The sequence below is a fragment of the Cetorhinus maximus genome, chromosome 1, assembly GCF_964194155.1.
Source record: "Cetorhinus maximus chromosome 1, sCetMax3.hap1.1, whole genome shotgun sequence".
Taxonomy (NCBI): domain Eukaryota; kingdom Metazoa; phylum Chordata; class Chondrichthyes; order Lamniformes; family Cetorhinidae; genus Cetorhinus; species Cetorhinus maximus.
Window position 1 is genome coordinate 130,130,251 of NC_135879.1, and position 19,919 is coordinate 130,150,169.

Below are 19,919 nucleotides of genomic sequence, written 5' to 3' on the forward strand. Positions count from 1 at the left end.
ATGCTTCCACCATGGAGAGAGTGGCGATTCTCATGGAGAGGCTCCTCCAGGAGACCAATCAGGGCTTCCTGGGGTTGAGCTTGGACCTGCAAGCCCTCGCAGTGGCAATGGCCTCAGCTGGTCAGTGCCAGTGTGGGAGATGATTTGGGCACCAAGTATCCCAGCTCGGTGCCCATCCATCTACGGTGAGCAGGGAGGTCCGAAGCGACCTCATGTCGGCACAGCAGCTGCCTGTCGTCTCTGCGGGCTCCTCTTGGGGCACTCCGGATGAGGGCAAGGGCTCCTCTGCCCCTCTGCCAGTGACCGTGGCATCTGATGAGGCTGCAGAACTGGCTGCTCCCTCCCAGGTGGGGCCATCAAAGGCTCCATGAGCCAGAGGATGTCCGCCAAGGTCATAGAAGCCACCAGTACAGCACAGTAAGCAGGCTGTCTCAGATGCCAGTGCCAGTGGGGGGACAGCACCTAGACATAGCACCCGTAAGCATAAATTGAAGGCACCTTAGGCACACCACGGGTTTCTCACTGGTACTTTTATGTTGGCCCATTGTAGTTTCTGGAAGACTGGATGTGATGTCCAACATTTTTTTTTGCTTTATGAAGTTACATTTGTTCCCTCAATAAATTTTGACATGTTGCCAGGCCTCAGGGTGATTCCTTACTTGTGCAAGTGGACGGGAAGCCATGATGTTATGAGTGAGTTGTTTGACATTGAGCTTTAATGACAAGGGCCTTAGTTAACGTTAGTATCCAGGCAGATTTAGCACTCAGGTATCGAGTATGGAACCTGCAGCTCTGGCGTGTGTTGAGGGTCCATCTGTGGTGGGCTGGTTGAAGGTTCTTTGGATTAAAGCCTCCCAGGTGTCCCTGCCTCTCTGGAGTATGCCCGGGTCAGCGTCTACCCCCTCGGCATTCTCCTGTGCGTGCTCATCCTCAGACTCGCTGCTGGACTCATCGTGTGCATCTGGAGCAACTGTGTCTATGTCTTCCTCATCCACTGCGTCGCCCCTTTCTAGTGCCAGATTGTGGAGAGCACAGCATGCAGCCACTATCAGCGACATCTGGGGGGTATTGGAGTGCACCCCCTGAGCGGTCCAAGTATCGGAAGCGCATCTTGAGAAGACTGATGGTTCTCTCCACCACAGCCCTTGCGGAGTGTCGAATCGCGACACAACTACAAGAACACTTGCTTGTTAGAAGCAAAACTATATTTATTCAAGCATGCTTGGGAGTAGGCTGCTCAGGACACCACACATGGTTCCTAGTCAGTCCAGCACCCCGAACAGAGAATCCAGCGTCATTTATACTGCTCATAACAGGAAGTTCGTACCATATAAGGTCCGTACATCAGGAAATCACAGTTATGTCATGGTTAGCACTTACATAGGGTGAGCGCAGTAATACAATTACAGGCAGATGGTACATTTCACAATAAGGCAGGAAACAGTTTAACTACAACTATGTTAATAAAGATTACATACATTACCATATCAGCAGATTTAATCAGGGCACCATTGTTTCATCTAGCACATAACAGGACGCAGTTGTAACCACAAACTTTTCAAAGATACTTCGCATGATTAGTTTACACTGCTTGATTAGTTTACACTGCTTGATTAGTTTACATCATTCCTTACTGCAATAATATCACTTTTAGACCATTTAACCCATTAGACAGTTTAGCTGACTAAAGCTCTATTCCACAGGAGGGGGCGGCTCCTGTTGTACCGCTGCTCAGCTTCTGTTCTTGGATGGCGGAGAGGCGTCATGAGCCATCTTCTGAGGGGATAGTCCTTGTCACCCAGCAGCCATCCATCCAGCCGGGCTGGAGCACTGTTAATAGATTTAAATTTCTTTCATTCATTTTATATCCATTTATTAGTTGGATATTGCCATTAACCTGCAAAGGGAAAATCAGCTGGGACATTGGCCTTTGAAGAATTTTATGGCCCCATTAGTCAGCTCAGAAAGAAACCCTCTTTCAGAGCATGGAAGATTACACCCCTTGCAAGGAGTGATTGGCAACGCCCACAAAACCAATCCATGGATTTTGGCTGCTCTTCCATTTCCTGGTGGATCCCAGTTATGGCAACCCCTTCTTCCCTTCACAGGAGGATGCTGCAGTGCATCAGACAACTTCGCAAGGAGTGACAGCCAGTTTCATTATGCATAAGAATGAATAACACACTTCACTTAGTGACTACTCCTTCAAACTGTGGTATCTTCAAGGGGTTCTTTGACTCATTAGATCCAGACACTACTTCTCATGGGGCTATAAAAGATGTTCCATTGAGTCATGAAAAATCAGGCACAAGTTTCTGTTATTTTGTAAGGCAAAACCTGTTGATGTTTTCTGCCAACAAGACTGTGGTCTGCCAATACTTCATGATATTGCAATATTGCAAGGAAACTGCTACCGTTATCCAGAAAGATGTGTATTTTATTAGAATCTTACTGTGATTTTGAGAGTTATTTTCAATGACGAAAGGTTCTTGGTAATTGCTGCTTCTTTGTTATTCAGGAAAGCTACTATTTTGAAGGTCCATCATGACAATTTTTTTTTTAAACTGTACCCAGATCATTGCGTCTACCTAGTAAGATGTAATTTTCCAGCATTTTGGTCAGATCTATAAATTTTGCTTTGTGAGGGCATCACTCCAAACTTTCTGAAAGTCCTTGACTCAAAATTCATTCATGTAACGCTGCTTCTAGCCACTCAGACTTGATTGATTGATTCCTTGGGGGAGGTAGCACCATGGGCACCACTGCACAATCCGCATTGAGTTCATAATTTGTCTGGGTGTACACAGCAGAATCCCTTGAGCGCATCCAAACATGTGGGAACAGCGCAATCCTGACTTCACACAGCCCAACTGACTGATGTTACACCAGGATACCAAAATTGGGCAATACACGTCCTGGCAATTCCTGTGTTTTCACTGTTGGAAAATAAATATGTGAAACCGATGGGCCCTGCAGTAGCAAAAGTGCCAGGCGCCTTAATTGCAGGTAAGTTAAAATTTATGGAACTTTTCCAATTGAGAAGTGTCTGAATGTAGTCTGGAGTATTTTTGGAGGTATTTTGGCGCATTTACCAGAGTGTTGCCACATCCTCACAGTGATGGCAGAGGAGTAGGAGATCTGCCCACTCAAAGGCTGCAATAGATGTGGGGGCAGCAGTGAGAGTGCCCCTAGATATCATGACTCACTGGGGATAGTGCGCTGTAGAATCAAGCCCCACTGTTCCCCGAGCCGTGACAAATGTGAGAAGTTTGATTAGACCACCAAATTGCCTCAATTCTTCCTAACTGTTTAAATTAGGTTAAAAGAATATGAGCACCAGGTTTGTAAACTTAACAAGTTTATTATAACATGTTTATTAAACAAATTGACCTTAACCAGTGGCAAAAGAAAGAAATATGAACCACTAACGTTTAACTTTATATCTTAAACTCTACCCCTTCTTAAACCCCTATACACAAACACACATAAGACACACAAAACATAGATTTTAAGGGTGAGATAAAACAGTTCGATAGCACCAACATGGAGCTCCAGATTAGATGAGTTGACTTTGATTGCTTCCAAATTCCTTGCAGGTTGCTGTGGCTGACACAAGTGGTCTCCCAGCACTTGCAGTCTGTGGTTCTCTGGTTGAAACTTGCTTTTAATGTCTCCACTGGTGATTTTCTCCCTTGTCATCTTGACAGGAGCTTCTCAAAGAAAGCAGGATACAGCAATGTGAGGAATAGCCAGCTAACTACTATGGCAGAATTACTGGAGCCTTACAAAACACAGGAGAGAGAGAGGTTTTAGGTCTTTCCTCTTTTCAGGCTAGGAGCTGATCTTCTGCACTATCCTCACACAACACCTGGCCACTTGGTCAGGAGCCAATCAAAACACCGTCACTAGGCGGCCCCGTCATAAACCAGATCTCCTTTCCAGCACCATTCTGTCCAAACTGACACACACTGTTCCAGGATAGCAACATTGTAGATTTTCTTCTTCCTGCCCCATTGAACATCTCTTTTAAACTGCAGCCATAGTAGTTTTTAAAGCCACAGTCCAAAAAATAAAAATATGTTCTTTACACTAGGTCTGTAGTATGGCAGAGAGTTAGAGCAGAGGCTGTGGAGAGGGCAAACTCCAGGCTATGCCCTCTGACAATTTGGAGGCAGATGACTTCATGCTCCTTGACAGTGACAGGAGGCTATCTGGCAGACCAACCAATGCACCCAGCATCACATTGTGCATGTCCATTCAGCGCTCCTATGCATGCCACCTCATAAAGGTCCTCATCCAAGTCCTCTGCAGAAGAACTCAATACCACCTCGCCCTCTGCTGAACTGACACACGAACTATCCTTTCACCCTGATCTAGTTGCAGCCCGCTGACCATGTGCTGATCCCAACTCTATACTAGCCTCCAAAGTACATGCAGTACCAGTGTCTCAGTTGGTAGCTGCAAGTGTCAGATCAAGTGACAAGACTCCACCATCAGTGGTGTTGCCCTCTTTTTCCCCTCTCCTGAGGCTGTTGTGGCTGTGCAGACGGCAGTTCTTTGAAATCAAGAACTCAGAAGGGGAAGACCGGAGTAAGGAAAGAGGGGTCAGATGTAAAACAAGAGGTTCATGGTCACAGCATTATCCTGCCAGGTAGCAGGTGGGGGTATGCTGGGAGTTGAGAAGGGGCATAAGTCAAAAAGATGCCATCATCCCAAAAGTTCTCAGTGACATTGGATGCTGTGGGTCCTGTTACAGCTGGCCCCAGGATGTGGAGACCCATCTCCTCTGTGGGGTTGATGCAGATGTCCTTGGCCCCAACAGACATTGCTCTGCTCCCTTCTATTGTGTGCCATCTTAAAGAGAGAGGGTAGAATGTCAGTGATTGTGTTGTATTGTGTTTGGATGTTGTGCATGCCACCGCTGAATAGCTGGAGGTATGTGGAGGCAGTGAGAGTTGGGTGTGAGGCTGGCAACATTGGTAGGTGTGTGAGTGTAATGTGGAGTATCTGGATGTTAGGCATGAGTCCTAAGTGCCAGGAACTGCTCTAGATGACAGATGGGAGTGTGGTGCATTGAACAGCATGAGAGGATGATGTTATGGTGGTAGGAGATGTCATGTGAAGATGCATCACTGACTGTGACGACTCACGTGAAATCATAAGATCTCTAGTGGCTACCAGGTCATCGTGTCCAGATTCCAGGAGTTCACCTTCCTGCTCCCACTCCCCACTGAGAATAGTCCTTGAGGGACTTCAAGCCTCCCCACGATACCATGGCACCTCTCCCTTTCCTTCTGTCTACCTGTGCCACTAATGCCTCCATCAACACATTCATCTATGTGGATCTTTCTTTGAGCCTTCGTGTTGGCTTGGCAAAAATTTCCATTGGATCAAATTTTCCACCTTCCTTTTAAGAGATAGCTGGCCTTTAAGAAAAAACAGGCTGCCTGTACCATGTGAGCATCTAACAATGCTGCTGACGCCATATGCTGTGTGCAGAGCACACAAAGTATTAAGAAGAAGAGATCAGCACTGGAAGCAAATGTAATGGTGCTGCAATCATCCAGATGAGGTGGGTAGACAAATTTGGGTCTCACCCATCTCAATCTGATTGGGTGTGGGCGTGCTGTAAATCAAGGCCCCCATGCCCATAAATCAAGACAAATGAATTTTGCACCCCTGGTTCCTACTTCTGTCTACTACCCACCTCTATCAGGAAAAGGAAATGGGGGAAACCCACAACTTATCTCATTTATGAATGGTGACTGGATAGTGGGCATATGTTTCTCTTGCTTATTGATATTCTTTGTTTTGAAGTGGAAAAGTAGTAAGTTATTCACAGGTCAGAGGCTAGTGTGACGAATAACCCACCTCCTGACTCCCCAGAGCTTGTCCACCATCTACAAGGCACAAGTCAGGAGTGTGATGGAATACTCCCCACTTGCCTGGATGAGTGCAGCTCCCTCAACACTCAAGAAGCTCAAGAAGGACAAAGCAGCCCGCTTGATTGGCATCACATCCACAAACATTCACTCCCTCCACCACTGACACACAGTAGCAGCAGTGTACACCATCTACAAGATGCACTGCAGGAATTCACCAAGGCTCCTTCGACAACACCTTCCAAACCCACGACCACTACCATCTAGAAGGACAAGGGCAGCAGATAGATGGGAACATCATCACGTGGAAATTCCCCTCCAAGTCACTCACCATCCTGACTTGGAAATATATCACCATTCCTTCACTGTTGCTTAGTCAAAATCCTGGAACTCACTTCCTAACAGCACTGTGGGTGTACCTACACCACATGGACTGCAGCGGTTCAAGAAGGCAGCTCACCACCACCTTCTCAAGGGCAACTAGGGATGGGCAATAAATGCTGGCCCAACCAGCGAAGCCCACATCCCATGAAGGAATAAAAAAAAAATTTAGTGTTTATAATTTCTTAAAGTAAGTATTGCTGAAAAAAGAGACATGTCTACATTTTTTATCTTGCACTCATAGGACACTTCACAAAAATACCAATATAAGGGGAAGATGACAATTTTTACTGTATGAGAAGGGAGTGCTGATTGGTTGGCAAGTGGCATAGCCATGGAGAATGCACCACTGATGGTGACTGACAGTTAACTGATGAGCATTGTTTGAAATTTAAACCAAGCAGCTTGACCCTGGTTGGTCGAGGCATTGCCCTGAGGAGTGAGTCAGTGAATGGCTGTCACTTATTTTGTTTAGCTGAAATGTGTGTACGTGTTCTTTCTGTCTGCAAGGAACAGGGCCTTGTGTATTAATATATCTAGCTTCCAGTACAAGCAAATGCGCCACACGGCGAGCCCACCTGACAATCTCATGGGAAGGATTGTGGACACCCTGGTCTAACAGAATGCAGAGATGCGTGCAAACCTGTACTCCATCGCAGTAGCCATGGGTGGTGAGTTCCTGCAGTAGCAACGCGAGAGGGAAATGGGGCACCTCGATGTCCCTCCAGGTGCTCCTTCCCCTCAAGGAGCCAGGCTGGGGCCCTAGGGCACCCGAAAGGAGGAGGAGCAGCAGCTGGACACCCCTGGTCACCCGCTCACGAATCTCAGAGGCTGTCCTCCATCTCCGAGTCCCCTTTGCGTGTGACCCCCTCAACCTTGTCCTCTGTCACTCCAGAGGGAGCAGCTGGCTCCCAGGAGGTCTGCTCTCCAGAGAACACATGCCAAAGTCATCGGAGCCAACAGGGCCAACCGTTGCACAGACTGTCTCCACCCCTGCTGTGGATGTCTGGGCAGCACCTAAAAGTTAAGAAATTCTGATCACAAGTGGTTGCACAAGCGAACACATTTTGTCACTTTATAATCAGAAAATATATTCACTTTCACTGAATAATGTGTAATGTTGTCTTTCAGCTTTATTTACAGGCTTTGTGAGTGCTCCCCCTGCATCGCGCCCCCCACTAGCAGTTCAGCTGCATGCAGGCGGACCAGGAGTGAATCTGGAGGGAGAAGTGTGGTTGTGTGGCCGAGCCTTTCAGAGCCTCGTGCAAGCACTCTCCCACGCACGTGGAGCCTTCCTCCATCACACTCATCTCACTGTCCCGAGCATTTCAATGCTGCCTGCTGGGGTTCGATTTCAGTCTGAGCTGACCTGCATCTCCACCCACCCACTGATCACACTCCCATGCCCACACCCACCTGTGCCCATCCAACACGAGGCTCTGCTCACTTTTAATTTGTACAGCATGGCATTCGTTAAGTTTTTGATAATTTCCCCTGTCCTTTCCCCGACCCCAGCCACCTATGTCCTTCCACAGTCGACCCCCCTGATCAACCTACAGCCCGAAACCTTCTCCTGCACGAATATCCAGGTGAACGTGCACATTCCCTACCTTCCTGAAAATCCCACCCCCATCCACATTGACCTCCCCAACCTCTTCCTTTCCACCCCCAGGGTCCATGTTTGCCTCCATGTCGCCACCAACCACCTCGCTGCCCCTTCTACCGGCACCAACGCACCCTTTTCCTCCCACCGCGATGGCGGGTTTTCGCGCCGTATCATCCCAAACCCGCCACGTTACTCATGCATTCCTGGAAAACACGCCGCTTCCATGGCGGGCTCGCATTCTCTCGTCACACCATCACCTCGCTGCCTCATCACGCTCGACACCATATTTAAAGTACAGTCACGTGCACACATCTCAGAGCTCCAGCCCACGAATACGGCAGGGAAGATGTCCACGAAAGGCAAAAAGACTGCAGACTCCAGGTTTAATGATGCGTCACTGGAAACCATTTGGACACTATGGACACCCACCGTGATGTGCTCTACCCCCACTCTGGCTGCAGGATGGGCAGCGGCATTACCAACCCAGCATGGCAGGTGGTGGCAAAGGTGGTCAGTGCCAATGCTGCACAGTAGAGGTTGGCCATCCAATGTAGATAGAGGATGAACGATCTCATCCATGCAGCCAGGGTAAGGCGACAGTCTCAAAACTCTAACCTCACAACACTCAAGCCGATCCCACATTCACTGGCATCTCACTCACTGCCAGCTCAAGGGACATCACCACCCATTCTCACACACGTACCCTCGCATGTCCATCTGGCCTCATCACTTTTGGAGACTGCCTCTTCAGCCCTCACCATCTTGAGGCCACTTGCACAGATCAACATGTGCCCCCACGCCACCCTGGGATACCCTCCTTCCCCAGTACAGCTCTCGTCCTGCATCCTCTTCCCTTGCCTGAGGCCACTTCTCCCCCTCCCACAAGCAAGACCTTGCCCTGCAGCCATTGAAAAAACACCCACATATGGCCGATCCAGTAGTTAGAGACCTGCCCATGAGCCCCACTAAAAGCGATGTGGTGCTGTCTGTGAAGCCTGACGCTGATGACTGCGAGTGATGCCCGAAGCATGAGAGGCAAACAAACCTTGAAGTCCCTAGCAAAGTGCAGCCTGCCAAGTGCACGCCTTTATATGCTGTTGTGAAACACGTCGACGTGTTTTCCCGCCGACGTGGGCAGATGATCTGCGCGGGGGCGAGCAGATAAGCCTGGCGGGCTGGCCTATTAATGATATGCAGATGTATTACAATGAGGTTCCTGACATCTGATGGCAGGAAACACAGCCCACCATCGGCGGGCAGAGCGGACAATCGCAAACTGGTTTGACACTGTTGTGTCCGCTCACGCCACCGAACATGCCCGATGCCAGTGGGCATGGAGAATCCTGGCCTATGTCATCAACACCTTAAGGTTTGATTGCTCCAGCACCCTCTTAGCTACTCTTCCCACACCAAATCTTCACAAATTTCTACTAATCAAAGCCCAATGCTCACCAGCACTAAACTCCTTATTCCCTTCAACCTACACTCTCCAAGCTCCCTTGGCTTGGAGCTAAGTTGACTCCCTGAGCCCCAGGGCAATGATTTCCAAATTCTGGTACTTGTTTTCAAATCATTTCATGGCCTCACCTACACTTTCTTATTGATCTTCTGCCTTACATTTTCTCTCTTATAGTACTGAACGGCTCCTGGTCCTTTGTTTCTCCCATTTCAGCATTGGTGGCTCCTTGTTTGGCTACTTCACACTTGCCATCTGGGAGTCTCTGTCCAGTCCACTCCGCTTAATCACCTCTCTCCCTACTTCCAAAAACCTCCTCATAAGCCTCCTCTTTGACTGTGTTTTCAGTTTTCAATCTGAGCTTCTTCATGTCCCTCCTGTATCGTTATACTTGGTGTCCACCCTAGTTCTTTCCTCCTCTCATATTAAACATGAAAATCTGCAGAAATTGATTCAGCTTTGGGTTTGGTTCAGCATTGGGATTGAATCAGCATTGGAATCTGGCTCTTTTACTAACCGCAAAGTTTGCAAGGTCTGAGAGGGGGATGTCTAGATTTCAAGAGGCCACTTGTCTGTGAAAAAAAATTGATCCCTTATATTTGGACATGTATTCGCCTTGGACCCCACATCCTCCATGTCACTGAGGTATTGCAGGCCTCATTCCTGTCAAAGTTATATTGGGAGTCCATAGGAATAATCACAGATTTTCAGGGCCATTATCCTGTAAGTAAGTGTTACAGAATATAAGTTACTTTCATATTTGTCTGTCATATTGATGCAGCTGTTGTTTTTTGGGACAATTACTAATGCTCTTCCTTAGGCCGTCTATAAGGCAGCTGCCAAACAGTTTGGATATCCTTTTAGCAAGATTCTTGCCAACTCAGGACAATAAGCCCTTGGTTCTGGCCTGAGCATGTATTGCCCAGAATCACACCAATTTCTACACTATTCTGATATATAAAATTAGCCTATGGAATTTCAACAAATGAGTAAATAGCATTAATTAGTTGGTCCTCCTTTGGTAGAAGTTCATGTTCCTCAGGCAAGGCTCTTTCCTGACTTACTGTTTATTCTTGTTAGAGTGTTTACTGTGGATTTTTGCTAGCTCTCTCTGTACCAGGGACTCCATGCTACATCAAGTCTCTAGTCAAAGGACTACAAATATGATCCAGAATGAAGTCTTGTTGACTCATGTTGTAGGGTTGTTTGGTCTGGAGGCTTGTATGGTTAACATAAACCGTTTATTGGTAACCCATAACTATATACATCTCCAAGGTACAGCCCTGAACGCAGCTGTCTCCAAGCTGGCTCCTACCAGAGTCTACTACATACAGTCTAGCATCCGTGGCTAGTACTGTTCTCCAGTCCCACATTAACCCTTGCTATTCCCGAACGCTCCTATACTACATCTCACTTAACGACACTTATGTAAATTTCTTGCACATAGTGTTGTTGAGTGGTCTTTCCCTCAAATTTGTAAATGGAGAATGAACTTATTTGAAAGAATGAGGAAGTCCATACCTTACAGTAGGTAATCTTACATTTTTAATGCCCTATTTAGTAATAATAATCTCAGTTTTTATTACAAGAACATAAAGTGCAGTAGTTTATTGAAGCAAGTTTATTTTAATAGTTTGTGATTAAGTTTATTGCAAAGTAAAATCTCTGTACTCCAAATTGATGTAAATTTATATAACCAACAAATGTATCTTTTTATAGAAGGAAATTGAAGAAACTGCAGCTTTGTTACTATGAAATTATTTACCTTCCTGTTTAACTTGAATGTTTAGCATTTTTTTTTTAGTTCAAACTAGAAGTTTGTTTGAATTTGAATTTTTCCTAATAGTTTCTTGCAGACATGGAGAACAATGTGCTATTTAGGGATGACATTGAATGCCAAAAACTTATTATGGAAGCAATGAAATATCACCTGCTACCAGAGCGACGAAATATGCTGCAGAGTCCTCGGACTAAACCCAGGAAGTCTACCGTGGGTGTGCTGTTTGCAGTCGGAGGAATGGATGCAACGAAAGGTACTGAGTATTGAATAACCTTGAACTCATGTAAGATAATTTAAATTTTTACTTTGGTGATGACCTCTCCTGTCCAGTATTGCTGATGTGTGTGTTTTTAACAGATTTTCTGATACAGGGAAAGCAGTTTACAGTGGTGGGTTCATACTTTGTTATACATGCTCCAGTTGTGTCAAAGACATCTCTTGCTTGTAAACGAACCTAGGTTTTTTATAGGTTGTTTCTTGAGAATACTGATTCTTCCAAGTAGAGCAGCTGCCATACTGTTGCATGTAATCCTGTATAGTTACGAAGAAAGCTATGTGGGGGAGGTGGTAGTGTAGTGGTATTGTCACTGGACTAGTAATCCAGAGACCTAGGGTAATGCATTTTTTATTCATTAATGGGATGTGGGCTTCACTGGCTGGGCCAACATTTATTGCCCATCCCTAGTTGCCCTTGAGAAGGTGGTGGTGAGCTACCTTCTTGAGCTGCTGCAGTCCATGTGGTGTAGGTACACCCACAGTGCTGTTAGGAAGAGAGTTTCAAGATTTTGACCTAGCGACAGTGAAGGAACAGCGATATATTTCCAAGTCAGGGTGGTGAGTGACTTGGAGAGGAACTTGCAGGTGGTCGCGTTCCCATGTATCTGCTGCCCTTGTCCTTCCAGGGTTTAGAAAGTGCTGTCAAAGGAGCCTTGGTGAATTCCTGCAGTGCATCCTGTAGATGGTACACACAGCTGCTACTGTGCGTCGGTGGTGGACCCGGGTTCAAAGCCCACCACAGCAGATGGTGAAATTTGAATTCAATCTGGAATTAAAAGCCTAATGATGACCATGAAAGCATTATCAATTTTGCAAAAAAAACTCACTAATCCCCTTTAGGGAAGGAAATCTGCCACCCTTACCTGGTCTGGCCTATGTGTGACTCCAGACCCCAGACCCATAGCAATGTGGTTGACTCTTAAATGGCCTAGCAAGCCAGAAAATGGGAAATAAATGCTGGCCTAGCCAGCGATGCCCCCCATGAACAAATAAAAAAAATGTTTGTTTATATAGCCTTGACGTTTGGGTAACATTTGTTGCAAGGCAATTGAACTCATTGATAGTTTAAATCAATGCAAAGTGCTAGGATCCCAGCTGATGTTAATACTGGACACATCAGATCCCAGAGTGAAACCTAGTTTGATAGATCCTAACTTTTAGTTTTTTCTTTAGAAACTATGGAGGTAAGTCACTGAACAAATTCACAGGAGTCTGCTGATGAACTTTTAACGCATATATTATAGCACATTTATTAAACAAGAAAATGAACTATATTACACCAGACAAAAAGGTTGGAAAGATCTCAATGCAAACACAAGAAAATGATTTGAATATTCACCATTCCTTCACCCCAGCTATCTCTACAGACACATAAAATTCAGAAAAGTTCCCAGCCTAAAGAACATTAAAAAAGTAACTGCGCATGTGCGGCCATTTCCCAGCTGGCATATGTGCAGAAGTCCAAGGCTTGCCGAGAACAGTAGTTCTCAAACACCGAGGTAAGTATTCGATTGTCGCAACAAAAGTCAGGATAAAACTTGGGAAGTTGAGAAGAATGGATACTTGTTAAGTAATATCAAAGTGAAGAGAGCATTGTGTGGACACCGTTGCCCAGGGATAAGGTTTGGTATCCCACAGTTTCTGATTTATATGAGTGACTTGAATTCTGAAGCTAAAACAAATTGGTCAAATTTGTAGATGATAGTGTGTTTGGAGGAAAGTAACTGAATTTAAAGAGAGTGCCAAGGACCTAAAACTGAGTTGGATAATAATCATATTTGGCTGGACAAGTGACAGAGGCTCCATGTTTATAAACATTGGACATAGAAAGATAAAAGTTGACCAAAGTCCATGAATAATGTTGAAATATCTACAGAGGACATTGAGTCCATTGGATTAATTCCTTTAAATGTCCACTGAGCACAGACAATTTTAACCCCAACAGATCTCAAAAGTGAAGTCAAGCTGCCTGAGGTATTTTTAAAAATCTCTGGTGAGGTACTTCCTATGCAAATCAAAGAACTGCAGAAAAGTCATCTAACCAATTTTAGAGAAAGAGGAAAAAGATGGGCAACATCTTTGTAAGCCTTGGCGCACTGTACAAACCAGAACAAGGCTGACAATTCTCTTCAATCCTAACCTCTTTATTAAATCACCAGAGAAGTACTGCTATATTTATGACATCATATGCTATCAATTGCCTTATACCGCTAAAATCTACAGTACCAAAGCATCAAAACCACAAATATTGCTTTAGCGTGGGCCAAATCTACTCAATCAAAACATAGGAATGGTGGGGATCATCCATGGCGGTATGAAACAGAATTAGTATCAGTTAACATCTGCAAAAGCCAGCATTATAGTAAAATGTGATTTGAGGCAGTATGGAGGGTGTTTTATTGTCCAGCTAAAAACGTTATATTTGACCTAGAACTGCTAGATGCTGCCACTGGATGCCAGAAATGGGAAAATAGTTCTATTCCTCGATGGCAGTGCTCCTTCCTTTGATATGCACAAAATTCACTAAAGTAAGAAATTGTGGTAAAGTGAGGTACCCTGCCCCTTTAATGTACTAATCATGTGGCAGCACCGATGAATCACTGTACGGCATGGGCAGCTGAGAACTGTAAGTCTAATTCTGGAGGTTTCTGAGTGAGCAAGTATGATCTGGTGCTCTGCCCTATTTCTCAATAAACCGTCACTGTTTATTCTTACATCAGTCTCTCCCCATTATTGATTGCAAGCTGCAGTTGAGAAGAACATAGGAAGGCATGCAGTTAAAGTTCGGTTGGCCAACAAATTAATTTACCCAAGGCATTAAAAATAGCGATGAGGATAAAGAACAAAAGAAAATAAATTTCAAGATGGGTGAGCAAAGCATTGAAAGAGTATCTGTATTTTACTTGTAAAATAGGCAACAGCCAGCAATTGGAGCAGAAAGCAGTGCTGTAGTTTAAATAAATTTTTAAACGCCATAGAATCACAATCGCGGGGATCCCACCAAAACTCAAAGAGCGCAAAACCCAGCAGAGAAAAGCTGCAGAGACAAAGTTTTTTTAAAAACGGTGACTGCTTTTAAAGTGGCAATACATTTAAAAGGGTAAATACACGAAAATTGGCTATGGACAGAAAATTATAAGAGACCCCAGAGATAGGGCTACTCCGCAGTAAGCCAAACACCTATATTCGTCATTACCTGGAAAGCCTATCAGAAGTGCATCCCCTTGCAGTCATTCATGATGCCACAGTTCGGGCGTGTCGATCCATTCGACCCCATTTCAGATGACTGGTTTCAGTATATCGAATGCCTAGCATTCTTTTTTGCTACTATCAACATCTCAGGGGAGAAAAAGAGGGCGATTCTTTTGTCCTCATGTGGGAGCAAAACGTATGAGCTGATCCACAGCCTGATGTCACCTAGCGCCCCAGACTTGAAGACTTTCAACAAGTTAATAAAAATTGCACAGAGCCACCTGAGACCAAAGCCCTCAGTCACTATGCAGCGTTCAAGTTCAATTCAAGGAACAGGCTTCCAGAGGAGACAATAGCTGACTATTTGGCCATTTTAAAGGCATTAACTGAGCATTGCGAATTCATATGTTGAGAGACCGGCTGAAATTCGGGATTGGAGATGATACTATCCAAAGGCGTTTGCTAGCCGAACCTAGTCTAGACTTCAAGAAGGAATTAGAATTAGCTACCGCGATGGAGAGTGCTGTTAGAAATTCTGAAGTTATAAAAGATACACAAAATGGCGCCGTCCATCTGGTCAAGCGGGACAATCCGGCAACAAAAGGCACAAAGACTTCAGACTCCAGGGAAAGGCAGGAAACGCTCTCTTGCTCCAGACCATTGAAAAACAATGGTACTGCAGTGAAAACCCAAAAAATGAATGAGAGAAATACGTCCAGGCCTCCAGTGAGCAAACGACAACTCAAACAAGTCGAGTGCTTTTCCTGCCACTGCTATGGCCACATAAGGCGGCACTGCAGAGAAAGGCTAAAACAACACTATAAAGGCAGAAGGAAAAATCATGAATTATGCCTCATGGAAGAGCCAGAAGAAATAGAATCAGATACCCATTCATTATATAACCTCAAAGTAGGTAGAACCGAGCTAATCTAAGTAGCCATAATGACCAACAGAGCCGGAGAGTATCGTGGATAGCACGGATAGAGAGGTGGTCACGCCGCAGGCTAAGAGTCCACAGGCAGGAAGGGAATGGGCACAGCAAGAGGACGAGGCAGGCAGTGCAGGAACCTCCTGTGGATATTCCCCTGCAAAACAGATATACCGCTTTGGATACTGTTGAGGGGAATGGCCTCTCGTGAAAGCAGCAACAGCCAAATTTGTTGCACTGTGGTTGGCTCTGCTGCACAGGGGAGGAGTAAAAAGTGTGGGGATTGCAATAGTTATAGGAGATTCAATTGTAAGGGGAATAGATAGGTGTTTCTGTGGCTGCAAACGAGACTCCAGGATGGTATGTTGCCTCCCTGGTGCTAGGGTCAAGGATGTCTCAGAGCAGCTACAGAACATTCTGAAGGGGGAGGGTGAACAGCCAGTGGTCATGGTACACATTGGTACAAATGACATAGGTAAAAAAAGGGATGAGGTCCTAAAAGCAGAATATAGGGAGTTAGGAAGTAAATTGAAAAGTAGGACCTCAAAGGTAGTGATCTCAGGTTTACTAGCAGTGCCATGTGCTAGTCAGAGTAGAAATAGCAGGATATATCGGATGAATACGTGGTTGAAGAGATGGTGTGAGGGGGAGGGTTTCAGATTCCTGGGACACTGGGACCGGTTCTGGGGGAGGTGGGACTAGTACAAACTGGACGGGTTACACCTGGGCAGGACCGGGACTGATGTCCTAGGGGGAACATTTGCTAGAGTAGTTGGGGAGGGTTTAAACTAAAATAGCAGGGGCATGGAAACCTATGCAAGGAGTCAGAGGAAGGGGCATCAAGGACAAGAACAAAAGACAGAAAGGGGAATAAGAAAAATGATAGGCAGGGAAATCAAGGGCAAGAATCAAACAGGGCCTCAGTAAAAAATAGAGGGAACGGGACAAGTAATGTTAAAAAGACAAGCCTTAAGGCTTTGTGCCTTAACGCGAGGAGCACTCGCAATAAAGTGGATGAATTAACCGCGTAAATAGATTTAAACAGGTATGATATAGTCAGGATTACGGAGACATGGCTACAGGGTAACCAGAGATGGGAACTGAACATCCAGGGGTATTCAGTATTTAGCAAGGACAGACAAAAAGGAAAAGGCAGTGGAGTTGCATTGCTGGTTAAAGAGGAAATTAACACAAGAGTGAGGAAAGATATTAGCTCCGATGATGTGGAATCTGTATGGGTAGAGCTGAGAAACAATAAGGGACAAAAAATGTTAGTGGGGGTTGTATATAGACCCTCAAACTGTAGTGGTGATGTTGGGAATGGCATTAAACAGGAAATTAGAGATGCATGCAATAAAGGAACATCTGTAATTATGGGTGACTTTAATATGCATATAGATTGGGCAAATCAAATTAGTAACAATACCATAGATGAGGAATTCCTGGCGTGTATACGGGATGTTTTTCTGGACCAAAACATTGAGGAACCAACTAGAGAACAGGCATCCTAGACTGGGTATTGTGTAATGAGAAAGGAGTAATTGGCAATCTAGTTGTGCGAGGCCCCTTGGGGATGAGCGACCATAATATGATAGAATTCTTCATCAAGATGGAGAGTAACGTAGTTGATTCTGAGATTAGGGTCCTGAATCTTAATAAAGGAAACTACGATGGTATGAGGAACGAGTTGGCTATGATGGATTGGGAAACGTTACTTAAAGGGATGACGGTGGATAGGCAATGGCAAACATTCAAAGAGTGCATGGGTGAATTGCAACAATTGTTTATTCCTGTCCGGCTCAAAAGTAAAACAGGAAAGGTGGCCAAACCATGGCTTACAAGGGAAATTAGAGAGGGTATTAGATGCAAGGACGAGGCATACAAATTGGCCGGAAAAACAACAGACTTGAGGATTGGGAGCAGTTTAGAATTCAGCAAAGGAGGACCAAGGGATTGATTAAGAAGGGGAAAATAGAGTACGAGAGTAAGCTTGCAGAGAACATAAAAACTGACTGTAAAAGTTTCTGTAGGTATGTGAAGAGAAGAAGATTGGTGAAGATAAATGTAGGTCCCTTACAGTCAGAAACAGGGGAATTTATAATGGGGAACAAAGAAATGGCTGACCAACTAAATACATACTTTGGTTCTGTCTTCACAAAGGAGGACACAAATAACATATCAGAAATGTTGGGGAACACAGGGTTTAGTGGGAGGGAGGAACTGAAAGAAATCAGTATTAGTAGGGAAATGGTGTTGGGGGAAATGGGGAAATTGATGGGATTGAGGGCCGATAAATCCCCAGGGCCTGATAATCCACATCCCAGAGTACTTAAGGAAGTGGCCCTAGAAATAGTGGATGCATTGGTGGTCATCTTCCGAGATTCTGTCGACTCTGGAACCATTCCTACAGATTGGAGGGTAGCTAATGTAACCCCACTATTTAAAAAGGGAGGTAGAGAGAAAACGGAATTATAGACCAGTCAGCCTGACGTCGGTATTGGGGGAAATTCTAGAGTCCATAATGAAAGATTTAATAGCTGAGCACATGGAAAACAGTAGCAGAATCAGACCGAGTCAGCATGGATTTATGAAAGGGAAATCATGCTTGACAGATCTACTGGAATATTTCGAGGATGTAACTAGTAGAGTTGATGAGGGGGAGCCAGTGGATGTGGTTTATTTGGACTTTCAGAAGGCTTTCGACAAAGTCTCACATAAGAGTTTGGCGTGTAAAATAAAAGCGCATGGGATTGGGGGTAGTGTATTGAGATGGATAGAAAACTGGTTGGCAGACATGGAACAAAGAGTAGGAATAAATGGGTCTTTTTCCGAATGGCAGGCAGTGACTAGTGGGTTACCGTAGGGATCGGTGCTGGGACCCCAGTTATTCACAATATATATTAATGATTTAGGTGAGGGAACTAAATGTAATATCTCCAAATTTGCAGATGACACAAAGCTGGGTGGGAGAGTGAGCTATGAGGAAGATGCAGAGATGCTTCAGTGTGATTTGGACAAGCTGAGTGAGTGGGCAAATGCATGGCAGCTGCAGTATAATGTGGATAAATGTGAGGTTATCCACTTTGGTAGCAAAAACAGGAAGGCAGATTATTATCTGAATGGCTATAGAGAGGGGAATGTGCAACAACACCTGGGTGTCCTCATACACCAGTCGCTGAAGGTAAGCATGCAGGTGCAGCAGGCGGTAAAGAAAGAGAATGGTTTGTTGGCCTTCATAGCCAGAGGATTCGAGCACAGGAGCAGGGATGTTTTGCTGCAATTGTGCAGGACCTTGGTGAGACCACACCTGGAATATTGTGTGCAGTTTTGGTCTCCTTATCTGAGGAATGATGTACTTGCTATAGAGGGAGTGCAGCGAAGGTTTACCCGACTGATTCCTGGGATGGCGGGACTGACATATGAGGAGAGATTGAGTCGGTTAGGATTATATTCCCTGGAGTTTAGAAGAATGAGGGGGGAATCTCATAGAAACCTATAAAATTCTAACAGGACTAGACAGGGTAGATGCAGGAAGGATGTTCCCAATGGTGGGCGAGTCCAGAACCAGGGGTCACAGTCTGAGGATACGGGTAGATCAGTTAGGACTGAGATGAGGAGAAATTTCTTCACCCAAAGGGTGGTGAGCCTGTGAAATTCGTTACCACAGAAAGTAGTTGAGGACAAAGCATTGTATGTTTTCAAGAAGGAGTTGGATATAGCTCTTGAGGCGAAAGGGATCAAAGGACATGGGGAGAAAGCAGGAGCAGGCTCTTGAGTTGGATAATCAGCCATGATCATCATGTATGGCGGAGCAGGCTCGAAGGGCCGAATGGCCTGTTCCTGCTCCTAGTTTCTATGGGCAGAATTTAGCCCTTGGCTGGCAGGCGGGCCCTACCGGCTCGGCGGAGGGCGGGCAGCCGAACCCCGCTGCCGAAGCGGGGCCTGCTGCCATTTTGAGTGGGCGGGCCAATTAAGGCCAGTCCACTGGCCGGCCCAACAGGAAGCGCTATGCACTTCCTGTTCCGGAGGGGAGAGAATCCCCAACTGTCAATGTGCGCAAAAGATCACACTGCTCCCTGAGGCAAAGTCCTGTCTCAGGGAGTTTAGTGAAAGGTAAGTAAAGTCAAAAAATAGAGACATTTTAAAATTATTAACATGTCCCCCTCATGTGACAATGTCACACGAGATGGGACATGTTGATAACAAACTCATAAAATTTATTAAATTTTTACAAAACGGTAATGAAACTTCATCCCACCAGTGGATGAAGTTTCATTAATAATCTACAGCCCACTGGGGCTCCTGGCCTGCCCACCAGCCTTAAGGTTGACCGGGCAGGGCATTTAACTATCTTAATGAGCCTGTCAATGGCCTTAATTGGCCATTGACAGGTCGGCCGGTGGACAGCTGATTTCGCT

General features: G+C 45.4%; 1 protein-coding gene across 4 annotated transcripts in view; it reads left to right on the forward strand.

The window, feature by feature from the left end:
* Positions 1 to 19,919, forward strand: part of LOC144683359 (kelch-like protein 5) — a 190,515-nt gene that overhangs the window by 137,950 nt on the left and 32,646 nt on the right. For all 4 annotated transcript variants that reach the window (XM_078546305.1, XM_078546321.1, XM_078546313.1 and 1 more), the window contains one exon: positions 11,172 to 11,358. In XM_078546305.1, coding sequence (XP_078402431.1) covers positions 11,172 to 11,358 — 187 coding nt within the window. The remainder of the gene's footprint in view (positions 1 to 11,171; positions 11,359 to 19,919) is intronic.